At 35.2% G+C, this 12,754-nt stretch overlaps 1 protein-coding gene across 1 annotated transcript; it reads left to right on the top strand.

Moving 5' to 3' along the window:
- Nucleotides 1–1,297: 1,297 nt before the first annotated feature.
- Sf3b6 (splicing factor 3b subunit 6) lies at nt 1,298–2,173 on the top strand. Its single transcript, XM_018460232.1, has 3 exons — nt 1,298–1,437; nt 1,549–1,667; nt 1,758–2,173. The coding sequence occupies exons 1-3, from the start codon at nt 1,405–1,407 to the stop codon at nt 1,981–1,983; spliced, it is 378 nt and encodes a 125-aa protein (XP_018315734.1). The 5' UTR covers nt 1,298–1,404; the 3' UTR covers nt 1,984–2,173.
- The last annotated feature ends 10,581 nt before the right edge of the window (nt 2,174–12,754 follow it).

Here is a 12,754-nt window from a genome sequence, read left to right as displayed (position 1 = left end):
TTGGGTCAGAGTACAAGAACTGACCAACCACAGTCGAGTGTTCCCCTGTCATTCGACTGTACAGAAGAATACTCGACTGTGATTGGTCAGTTCTTGTACTCTGACCCAGCTCTAACCCTCGGTGGAAACTTATGGCGAATTCGATTGGAAGAACTAGTGCGCACTGGTGCATATTAAAGCCGTTGTACACTAATTTAATTTAAGTGTAAAAATGAAATGTAAATATTTTGAATTATGAAATACATATTTTATATTACCTAATAGTACAATAAAATGTATTAAGTATTTCACGATTTAATCGATCTCTATGTTTATTTGTAAATATAGCTTTACGTTATTTCGTGTACGACAGCTTTAATGTGCACCAGTGCGCACTGAGTGTGTCCAATCGAATTCGCTATTAGTCACTGTAACAAGGGAATGCTCGATTGTAATTGGTTTGTTTTTGTATTCTGACCCAGTTTGAACCCTCGGTGGAAACTAGGCCATTGACGAATATCAAGATTCAATTTTGATAACGGGACCTATTTTGACCCTGAAAATGAGTATTGAGTGTCAGCATGAAAAGGCATCTTTTAAGGTGCATTCACATGCAAGCGTCAAGCAGCGGAAGCAGTAACCAATCAACGAAGCGAATGTTACAGTGGCGTAAAAAATATTTTTTACATCACTACCCGTATCGCCCAGCTGATTGGTTGCTGCTTCCACTGCTTGACGCTTGATACTTGCATCTGAATGCACCTTAAACGTAATTTGCGTCGGTCAATCAAATCGTATCAAATTGTATCAGCTACTACGCGTTATTCTAGTTGAGATGATTTGATTGGCTGACGCAAGTTACGCTTACGCAAGTTATGCTGCATGTGAAAGCAGCCTAATGACAGGTTTGAATTACGTCATGGAGACAGATATGGCCGATATTCATAGTCGGTTCTTATTTCAAGACCGTCTTAAGTAATATTTTAAGACGCTAATGCGACTTTTCTGATTGATTTGTGACTTCTTAAGATCGTACTTAAGACGGTCTTGAATATAAGATCTGACTATGGCCGTGGTCCGATTCATGCTGATAATGCTCATGAGCATTATTTGTCTTCGTTCAACATTTGATAAACGACAAGGATGAAATAATTTTTAAGCGTTGGAGCAAGAATCGGACCGCGGCCTATGAATACCGGTCTATATTGCTTTTTCCATATTAAGACCCAATTCTGATTGGCTAATCAAATCGGTTACTGCGCATCACTCAAGTTGACTCACCTGTCTTCTTCCACCATGTTACATCTGAATCTTTGAACTTGGTACTCCTTGCTACTCTTGTTGATTGTTGATTAGTGGACGTTTGATTGTCAAAAATATTTTGTTACTTTACGAGAGATTCAGTAAACAAACTAATTCGCCAAAATGACTATGGCAATGTTGCAACGTCGCGCCAATGTAAATGTATAAAATGATTTACGCATTATCGACAGATTACGATCTCACTGCTAACTCTAACCTAACTTTCTGTATATTATTATTTTGTAATAAATGAAATTTTTATTTTAGGTAAGGCTGCCACCCGAAGTAAATAGAGTATTATACATCAGGAATTTACCATATAAAATCACAGCTGAAGAAATGTACGATATATTTGGCAAATACGGAGCTATCAGACAAATTAGAGTGTAAATATTATGTTATTACAATTGACGCAGTCAAAATAAAGTCTATCTCTCTCTATGACAATTTAATTAAAATTATGATTCTTATTTTAGAGGTAACACGGCAGAGACCAGAGGTACAGCATTTGTTGTGTACGAAGATATATTTGACGCAAAGAATGCATGTGACCACTTGAGTGGTTTCAACGTATGCAATCGTTATTTGGTGGTTCTATATTACCAGAGCAATAAAGCATTTAAGCGAATTGATGTTGACAAAAAAATGGAGGATCTAGATAAATTGAAGACAAAATATAATTTAAATGATGAAAAAAAGTAGTTTATTGACATTTATAAGAGATATGGAACTGTGGCGCTTACAAAATATTTATTAAAATACGGGATATCTGGTAAGTTTTGACAAAACGCTCGTATGTAGATAGAGCGGGCTAAATTAAGTCAAAAAGCATTTTGTGATTTTTGTAACCTTTTTTCTTAATTATCCAATAAGCAGAATGTTTAAAATCAATAAAACAGCTAAGATTCCTTTAAGAGTTCTTTATATAAGAAACATCTTTAAGATATTTTATAAAGAATTCTGAAAGAAATCTTAAAGTTGTTTTGTGCATCGACTTTATTCACTTATTTGTCAATCTTTAGAAATTAATATCTCGTTGACTATTGCGAAAATTGCAAAATAGTCGAGGACATGTTTTCGACTCAGTTTAGTCCGTTCTATCTACGCACGAGTGCTTTGTCAAAAACTTACCGGACACGTTGTATAATTACATCAATAATTTCATTGTTATATTGTATCAATTAGATGTATAACACTTAAGATATGTGAGAAATATTAACTTTAAGTGATACGAATAAAACTTGTATTATATGATACAAATAAATTTGTATATAATTTTCTCTAGTTCTTGGTATAATTTTCTTTGCGCTGATTCAATTTTTATATTTTACAAATATTTCATTTATTATTAATTTAGTAATAATGTTTTGTCGCTTATTTTAATCTTGCTGGTACAAGACAGGTTACGTTTTCGAGCCTTCCCCGAAAAAACATAGAAAAACCTGATCGAAAAAATGTCGGCGCATTAAAAAGTCGCAATTAATACTACTTTCACAGTTGGTTGCGGAGTGACATTCCTGCGCTTTCAGGGACTCGAGAGGATGATATAGCTATAGCGTAGCTAAAGCACCACTCACACTGTTTCTTGTACAGTGACATATCGTAATATGTTGTAACGAAATTTTCAATTTAACTGAGAAGTGACGAATTTTGTTCGTCTTTACTTTGTTTCACGTGCCTTTAATAGTCATCTGTTTTATTATTAATTATAGCTGATGATTGCGATATATTGATTTTAAAAAGCTATTTTTCTTTCAAACCTGTAAAATTTCACATTTACGCAAAGATATTTATAATAAAATTTTAAAAAAATGAAAAACGGAGGAGTCATTTCGCCCGCCCGTTGACAGGTTTCTTTATTACGCGAACAATTTTGTTTCCTTATATAAAATATATTATTTTCTGTTATATGGATTTATTTCACTTTATTAACGTTACGTTCATAAATTGTTATTTTAATATTAATTAAGAAATATTGAATATCAATTTAACACAAAAATATTCAAATACCAATCATATTGTGTTAAATTAATACTCGAATATACTAAACATTTAACATAAAATTTTAATAAAGACTTAAGTGGATCGTTTCTCTAACATAAATGCAAAATGTTTTTTCTTGTGTAAAAAATAGAAATGGTGAATAATGTCCGCTCGATATATATTTGTAGTATTAATCGCGCAGCACGAGATTTCAGGGTCGGACGCGTCCGCGAGCGTGCACGCACGCGCGACGCACCGCGTCGCGACGCACCCACACGCGGACGGAGCAGCGGGCGTGCGATCCGTACTCATTCGATTTCAGTCAGTTGAAAGCGAAAACCCGCTTGGCGTTCACGCCGCCGTACCTCGACGAACGGACGTACGGACGCACGGACGCACGCACGCACGTTCGTACGTTCGCGAGATCTCGTCCCATTTGTCGACGTTGCGTTCAATTCAACATACGCATCAGTCGCGGAACTCGATATCTCCTTACGGGACCGAGTCACGACTTCGCGGCGCGTGCCGCATCGCGCCGCGTCGTGTCGCGTTGTACTCGCAATTTTTATTTTCATACTAGACAGCGACGCGGCGTCAAATGTCGTATGATTGCTGTGGCGGCGACGGCCGCGTCGCCGGCGAGTCGCTTGGCGCCGCCCTGCGCGGCACGCTGCATCTCATCCACGAGAGTTTCAACGAGCTACTCGGCGCCGATTCGCAACATCTTTCGTGGATGTTCGTCGTTCTCACCGTCGCCAGCCTGCTTCTTCTCGTCGTCCTCGCCGTCGTCAATCTGCCGCTGGTCGCCAGTCTGCTCGTCACTGAGCACTACCGTCAATGCACTTACGTCGCATCGAAAGTCACTAGATCGCTAGACAGGAATAGAACGATATCGCCAGCATCCGACGATTACGAACATGACCTGTATGACGAATAAAAATATTTCGCCGCCGGCTGTCAGCGACTGAAGTACATACGACGCATGAAAACGCGAGAGTTGTGAGCTGTAATCTCTCCCAGCGGGGCTTTATCATTTGGAATGACACGAGTGCGTCGGTGCGAGCCCCTGGGACTCTGCAGAACGCCAGAATGCGGATTCAAGGACTTGGTCGGAGACGGACTCACGTTGCACTTTGCAAAGTCACTAGAGCGTATCGCGACAGAATATATTCGGCGATACGTGACAGCCGCCGGTTTTACAGTGGCGTGAATTACTCCCCTTTTCCCATAAAAATAAACAGCTATGAAAGTTGTGCAATTGCGTATTTATATCGACCTAATAGCTTATTATATCGCTCGCTAGCCTAAAACGTTTCACAAACATTTTCATACGTCGCGTCGCGTATGAAACTCGTAACGTGAAATCTATAAACATTCCTGACGTTTACTATCTCCCATTGTTCGCTCAATAATCGCCCATTTGCCAAGAGAATGACGCGCTCTTCAAAATAAAACGAAATCAAACGTTTATGCATTAAGACGAAATCATTTATTTTCCGTAAACTCGAGGAAGAATTTTGCCTACATCTAACGAGTCACATATAAGTCCTTCTGAAATCATACAGTTCCTATTTAATGCCCTCGACGAAATTGTTTTCATCGTCGCGGCGTGTATATGTATACGATCGTAACGATTCATCTCACTCGCGCAAATGTCATGCGCGAGCTTGGCCCGTCGCCTAGAAACGCGCCGTGTAAGCATTACATCTCCCCCCGTCCCCGGCTCGACATCGACTGTGTATAATTCAAATTCAATCGCCGCCAACTCGTCCCGCGGAAGTACAATATGGCGGGCGCGGCCCTGGCCGCCGCTGATTCGATTGGCGCGTGCGCGCGCCGCGTGGCGCCGCCGGCGGTACGCTGATCACGTGACCGCGGACTCCGCGGTAACTTCAGTTCGAACGCGCGCGGCTATGGTGTATCACGGAGCATTGAGCGCCAGCGGCATATTATTCACCGTTCTCGTCCCAGTCGCCGTCGACGACGTCGCAGACTCACCGACGACGTGCGTGAGTGAACGAGCGACCGACGCGAGAGGATGCGACGACCACCGTTTCATCGCGACGACCCGCATCCTATTGCCTGCAGATTCACATCGAGGTAAGTGCGCACCTTATTCACTCGTGCGGCCATTATCGCCGCGCGCGTTTTTCTTCGCGCGAAAATTCTCAGAAAAAACATCACGCGGAAATCGTATCGCAGCTGGTACTTGCCTAACGATCCATTTTAATATATATTTCCTTTCCTACAATCTTTCTCGCGTTATTTTGTGTTCGTAACATTCGCTTTTATTTCCTTCAATAATTTTTCTCTGATCAAGCATCGGTTGCGTATAATTCAAATTCAATTGCCGCCAACTCGTTCCGTAGGTATGCAATTGTATTCAGTATAAAATGTTTATTTTGCAAGTGTTAGAAGTTTTCAACTGTTTCTTCAACAGTTTGCAACTTTTACAACTTCTGATTGGATTATACTTTCAGATACTCTATAAAACTTTTAGAATAAACTGTCAGTCTGAAAAGTGAAATCTCACTCTTAAAAATCGAAAATGAGCCACTCTTTTTCAAAACTTATTCAGTTTTCACCCTTTAGAGTGAGATTCTACTCCAAAAAGTTTAGATAGACTCTGGGTTCCGTAAAGCACATATTAAGCATGATGTATTATTTTATGTTTGTTTAATATTCGGTGAAGGACGAGGAGAAAATGATACATCACGTGCATCGTGCTCGATCTTTTCGGAACGTAGCCTCAGAAAAATAATCCTAATATTTTAGTGAAGAAAACTTGCAATAGTAAAATTTCATTACAAAATTTCATTGTAAAATAAACATTTGACGGAACGCGGCCAATATAACATAAGCATAGCACGCGCATTTGATAGATTGGCGGCAGTTGATTTGATTGGCGCGTTGATTGGTGCGCGCGCCGCGCGGCGGCTCAGTAGTCGCACGGAACGCGGTAGCTTCAGTTCGAACGCGCGTGGATACGGCGTATCGCGAAACGTTGAACGCGAGCGGTACGTTTTCCATCGTTTTCGTCCCCGTTATCGTCAATGACTTTGCAAACATATCCGGAATACGCGTGGCTGAACGAGCGATCGACGCAGAAGGATGAGGCGATCCGCGTTGTTGTATCGCTCTCTGCGATGCTTGTCGAGACGTATCAAGGTGAGCGCGCACGTTCATTCGCGTAGCCATCTTTACCGCGCGTGTTTTTCTTTGCGCGGGGATTCGCGACGAGAAAAATTACACGAGTACAAAATTATATCAAGTACGCAGCATTTGGCTAACGACTTATTTCGTAATTTTCTCTGCAACCCGTTCTGCGTCATTTTGAATTCCGATGAATCAGGAAGCCGATTACGGATATTGAAACGAGGTGATAATTACGAAAGTGAGCAAATTCATTAGAATTTTATGATTTCATTAGTCAACACCTAGTAAATTTTGTTCACTTTTGTAATTTTCACCTCGTTCCAAAATCACACAATCAATCCCTAGGCTCGATGCAACATTCGCACTTTGGCTTTTGTTAGTAATCGTCATATGAAATTTTCTGGTCGTTGTAAAGGCCAATAAAAATTATAAATATTAATATAATTTATTTGGAAGTTTGATATTTTTGAATTTTTTATTGACGGCGTATATATGATGCACACATATTTATAGAACATATATGTAATATATACGTGCAGATATATTTTACATTTTTAGATCTGTATTGAATAAAAATGTCTTGGAAAAGTTTTATGATAATAAACGGTTTAACTGTGATTGTTCATTGATATATATCTGGAAAATGAATCTTGTATCAATTAATGTCAAGGTAGGTAATGCAATTAAAAACAAACACTATTACATTGATAATAATTTATGTATGAATAAACTTGACATATTTTGAACATTTAATATTATGGATGGTATTATTCAAATAACGAAAATGTTCAATTAAAAAAGTGAAATCATTTTATATAAATGTACGATTTATTTCAAACACGGTTGTATTTAAAATTTCAAAATTATTAATTTATTTTTGTGCTGAAAAATTTAATTTTGACTTTTAATTGAATAAAAATTTATAGACTAAAAATGCTAAAATTAGTTTTAATATATGGAATATTTTATAAATTTTTAAATTTTGGAAATTTAATTTAAGATACAACAGAAATATATATTTGAAATTTTTCATTATTCTCTTTTAAATATTAAATGGGTAATTAGATATCGTAAAAAATTTCGATTTTTTCTGTTATAAAATTGGTGAAGCAGTGCTTTATATTCAGATACTAGAAATCGCGCGTCAATAAAAATAATTATTGTATTATTCTTTTTTGTACGATTCTTATTAATGGTGTGATTGAAGATTGTATCTTTATATGTAACTGGGAGTCAATGTGTATGAGTAGTTTAATACCAATATAACACGTTTTATGCTGATTAAAGTATTTGTATCTTAGAATATCAATGGTATTTGCTAATTCTTATTGTACAGTTCAGATAGATAGTTTCTCATCGTATTTTTATCGATGCCTAAATACCATGACGGTAAACCATATATATAGATTTTATTATACATCTTTAGGAAATATTGTAAAAAAATATTTTCAATATATTCTTAGACGGAACATTCTCGAATTAATATCTATATATCATCCTATCTTCAGGCATAATTTTAAATATTGCAAAAGACTGTAATTTAAACGTTTTACGATAAAAATGGATATGATGAGAGATGTTTTCTATGAAATTTTATTCGCATTTGTAAAGTATTTATTATTTTAATAATTGATATAATTTCAAAAATAATAAGAAATGGTTAGAGTTTTTAAAAATAACTTATCACTCTCTCTCTCGTTTGTGGAAAAGCATTTCTTAAATCGCATAAATGGATACTGTAGACAATATTTATCCCGTTAAAAAATTATTTATTTTAAAATACGGTAGTATTTTAAATTTAAAATTTAATTTAGTTCTAAATTTTAAATGTTTTTATATAGCAATTTTATTCAACGATCAGTAAAATTTGTCAGCTGCATAACTATCGAAAAGATATAGTGAAATTTATTGATCAGCTTACGTAGTTTTTTAAAAGCTCATTTTTCAACTTAATTCTTTGAAAAGTGGACTTTATAAAGATCTGAGAAATATCCTTTTCACTGAAATAAACTTTATATAACAATGTTTAATAAGATAATACTAAATTTTATAATACATATATCGAATTTTCAAAAATATGATCTCTTATTTTTTTATTGTAATAAATATATAATAAATATAATCAAAATTTTATCTATACAAATGTGCGGCAAGTTAGAACGCTAATGACGCGCGTTGCTAAATTTGACTGTCTTTGAACTACATTTTCATTGACAATTCGTGTAATCGGAACGAGGTCCAGAAATCGGTTTGGTATACAAACGCATGATCGAGTTAACGAAGAAACTTAATGCGAGTTCGAAGGCCTAGAAGAAGCGTTGCCATCATTTTCATCTTGCGGAGGTCGGAGCTCCAAGCCCCGTGGCACGGAGCTTATGTGTCGACTGTGAAGTAAACACAGAAATAAACGTGCCAAATGGATCGACGGCGGACGCGCCGTGCCGCGCCAGAGGAAGGCAGAAAGACGGAAACGCGACGGTACGGTGGACGGAATACCACGTGCTCTCGTGTGACGACTTCCTCTACCCGTATACAAACGCGCGTACAACGAAAATAGATGCAGAAGGAAGCGACGACCGGAGTAAGACTTTTTAACGAGATATACACTCTCGCGCAGAGACTTTGTTCTCGATATAAAAGCGCGATCTGAAATTAATTTTAAATTTCAGTTAGAGTGTATTCTAATATTCTGTTCATTAGCATTAAATAAAAATTAGCTAAAGTTTGAGATTATTTTTTAGAGATAAAAATAGAGGTAGACAGAGTTATAAATAGTAAATAATTTTAAATGATATTTATTGAAATAGCTCTTCAAGATTTATTTGTTTTTTCTTACATTGTATTTTTCGAATTATTTATGGTTGAAATATATTTTTACGTATGTGCACGTATTTGAATTCATACGTTTTGGGGAGATTTAAAGAAACTATTTTGGAGCACAGGGGATTATCAACATCGTAGGTCGATGATCCTCGTGTCTGTCGATCGTATTCCACAAATGTAGATCGTTTATTAAAACGTTAATCGCGATGGGTGGCGGAAAAGAGTACGATGGGCAAGCAGATGTGTCAGGAGGAATTGAAATAAAAATATCAGGTTTGAGAATGACTCTGCACTGAAATTTTACGATACGTCTTATCCTGTTTACGGCGTTACTCATCGTAAATGGAGGATTGTTTCGCTCGTTATTCTGCTTTATTTTAAAGGGTGCAATGCGATGCCTTTAGTCTGCAATAGTCTGCATACTCGATAATGGCAATCATCTTTTTCTCGTGTCATCTGAAAGTTAATAGAATTCGCCAACGAAATTTAAAAATAATCTTGAGTATAATGGACATTTTCAGATTATAGTAACTCGCAAAATACGTAATTTTTATATCTAAATTTTACTACTTATGAAACGAAACGAGTTAATGGATTTTTTATTAACTCACCAAAACTGCCAGATGATTCATTTAACAGCATAACTCTACCATTAATAAGTTTTTACAAATTCTAAATTATTTTATACTTCATGTAATGTTTTATAATGTTTTTAACAGGCAATTAAATTTTTTATTATTTATATCTAAAAAAAATTTGTTTTTAATTACTTGTTTCTTGAGTCATTCACAAGAATACGCTTATGACAATTGGATAAATTTATATCGGAGAAAGAGAGAGAGAGAGAGAGAGAGGAGTTTTTTTTCTGCAAAAAATAGTTAACTATTTTTATTGTATTGCTACAATGCATTTAATCATTCCTACATCGAGCGAATGCAATACATTCGCGTGTGGCGAACGCATGCACACATACGTGAAAATGATTGACAGAATGCCGGAGCAACAGCCTTGTCGTAAACAATTAAGCACTGTCACGGATGTATGTGACGAAACCGATCGTATCTCTCTCTCTCTGGCTCTCCCTCTCTTTTGCTCTATCTTTATATCTCTGTACAAGCACTTGTGTGTCTACGAGAAAATTATTTCCAACAGCAGATGCCATTAGAATGTATAGGTTGTGCGCCCGCAGTTGCAGATTATTACAAGTCCGTACTTTATACTTATATTATATTCTGTTACAATAGCGAAATTAAAACTTCACTTCATTTTTTTCGTCAATCGATCTTAACGTTGCAAAATTAGCTATATTATTATGCCAGTAATTAAAAACCCTCTATTGAGTGTAATATTGGGAAACTAAATAATGACACTAGCATAGTGTCTTCTTTATAACTTTTCCGTCATATTTATTGAAATATTTAATAAAAAGTATTGGCATAATTATACTATAATATCATAAGTATTGAGAAAACACGTATACACATTTATCTATTGTCAATTTCTCTCATTTGAAAAACGTATCAATGAAAAAACAAATTTGGCTCATTTCAAATTGATTATGACATTTTAATTGAACTATTGTATTTTTTTACGATGTTATAAGAGGTATATTATTATACATAATGTAATATAGCTCGAGTAATAAAATTAAATAAATAAGATATATTATTGTTCTGATTGAAAATTTTTGATAAACGCGTTAATTATAGAAATAACAACGGTCCAGCAAAAACGACTCCATGTTATTTATATATAGTAAGAGGCGCCGTTTCGATCGACTACAAAATTAATTACGCGACAGAAAGGAATTAGCTCTAATTGACCTGAATATATGCAATCGCGATCTTATTATCTTCTTGTAGACGTCATAAAGAGAAAACTTTATGAAGGTTAGGAGCGTTTAGTAGAAATTGTTCTGAACCACTTAATTAACTCTGCTTATTATTTATACGTTTACTCTTATATTTTTCATAATTATTAAACAATATATAATATATATTTATAAAATAAAATTAAAATAAATATAAAAAATTGATATTTTTAAATATTGAAACGTAAGTTCATTTGAGAGTATTAAATTACAATTTCTCTACTAAAAAATAATATTGTCTTATGTCGTAATATAAAGCTAAGATTATAATAAACTCTAATAGATGATATAAAATAGATAATTCATGTATTATATTTTAAATGCAGCATATTATTATTGAATTCTATCATACTCACGATTATTTATATAAATTATTTGCATACTTAAATCCTTCTATATAAATATTTTAAATGAATTACAAATAATTTAATGTTTATATAAAGGAATTAAACATTAACTGTGATACATATTTATATTAAAAATAATCAGACATAGAAATAATTACATAATTACATAAAAAAATAGAGCGAAAAATGAAGTAGTTTATTTAGTTAAAAAAAACATGACCTGTACTATTAAAAAATTAATTGTATTATATCTTGCGGGAAGGAGAAAGAGATGACTAGTTCCATTTTTGTCTCATTCCTAGAAGTGTCTGAATATATCGCAAATTCAGACACTCTCTATATTCCGCATGCTGCCAAATAGGCGGCATTTTATCGGTTGCATGTGTGTCGCCTTGGCGTCCGACCACGTCCGACTTCACTTACAACGTATACAAACATAGTTTAACGAGCGTGAACACAGGGCGAACGCGCAAAAATGCCGCGAGTGCGGAATAATGTCGCCATTTGAGGGCGGTTTTTTCTTTTTTAATTGCAGACGTGGTTCACCCTCATTTCCGACCAGCAGCAACGTGGTGAGTTCGAGTTTCTTCCCCTCACGTTTCGACACCTCGGCACTGTTTGTCTCTCCTCTTCCAAGTATGTGTTATGATACTCGTCTGTTTGCCATTTATTATTTTACTAGGATAGAATAATGTGTTTGATATTTTTTGTTGAAGCGAAGTTAAATTGAGCTTTGTCAATAATCGAAACGAACGGCGGAAATTGCGATTCGATAGATTTTTTGTGTGATTGTTTACGTAATTGTTTGATAAATTTATTTAAAAGGTAGAAATAAAACTATATGTAAGTTTAAAATAATTTCCTTATAATGTCTAATAAATAAGGAATATTTTAGTAATAACTTAATTATTTCAAAATTATTTACACACATTTTGGACTTACTATAAATTACATTTTGAATTGACATAGAAGCAATCTGTTTGAGCCTCCGCCTTTCGTTCAGAGACCGCAAATAACAGTGATAGGCAAGCCTTAATTAAATCCGTGGCAAGAATTGACATTGCATACGCGTACCTTTCATTGACGAATACACGCGTCACTGCAAATACGTTACATGATGTTGTATTCAATTAATGGTCTGTCCCCATTGCACGTGGATGGCTTAATTATAAGTACTGTGTATTGTACAATTTACTAATATATGTATAAACGATGCAATAATTCTGTCTTAACTTTCAAATAATTTGCGTTATTTAAATCTTTCAAATTTTTTAAAGAGTTAATCTGTTTTCTA

The sequence above is a fragment of the Mycetomoellerius zeteki genome, unplaced genomic scaffold (assembly GCF_001594055.1).
Source record: "Mycetomoellerius zeteki isolate Tzet28-1 unplaced genomic scaffold, Tzet1.0 scaffold93, whole genome shotgun sequence".
In the NCBI taxonomy this organism is placed as follows: domain Eukaryota; kingdom Metazoa; phylum Arthropoda; class Insecta; order Hymenoptera; family Formicidae; genus Mycetomoellerius; species Mycetomoellerius zeteki.
The sequence above is the reverse complement of the archived record's forward strand: the minus strand, read 5'-3'. Positions and strand labels throughout refer to the sequence as shown.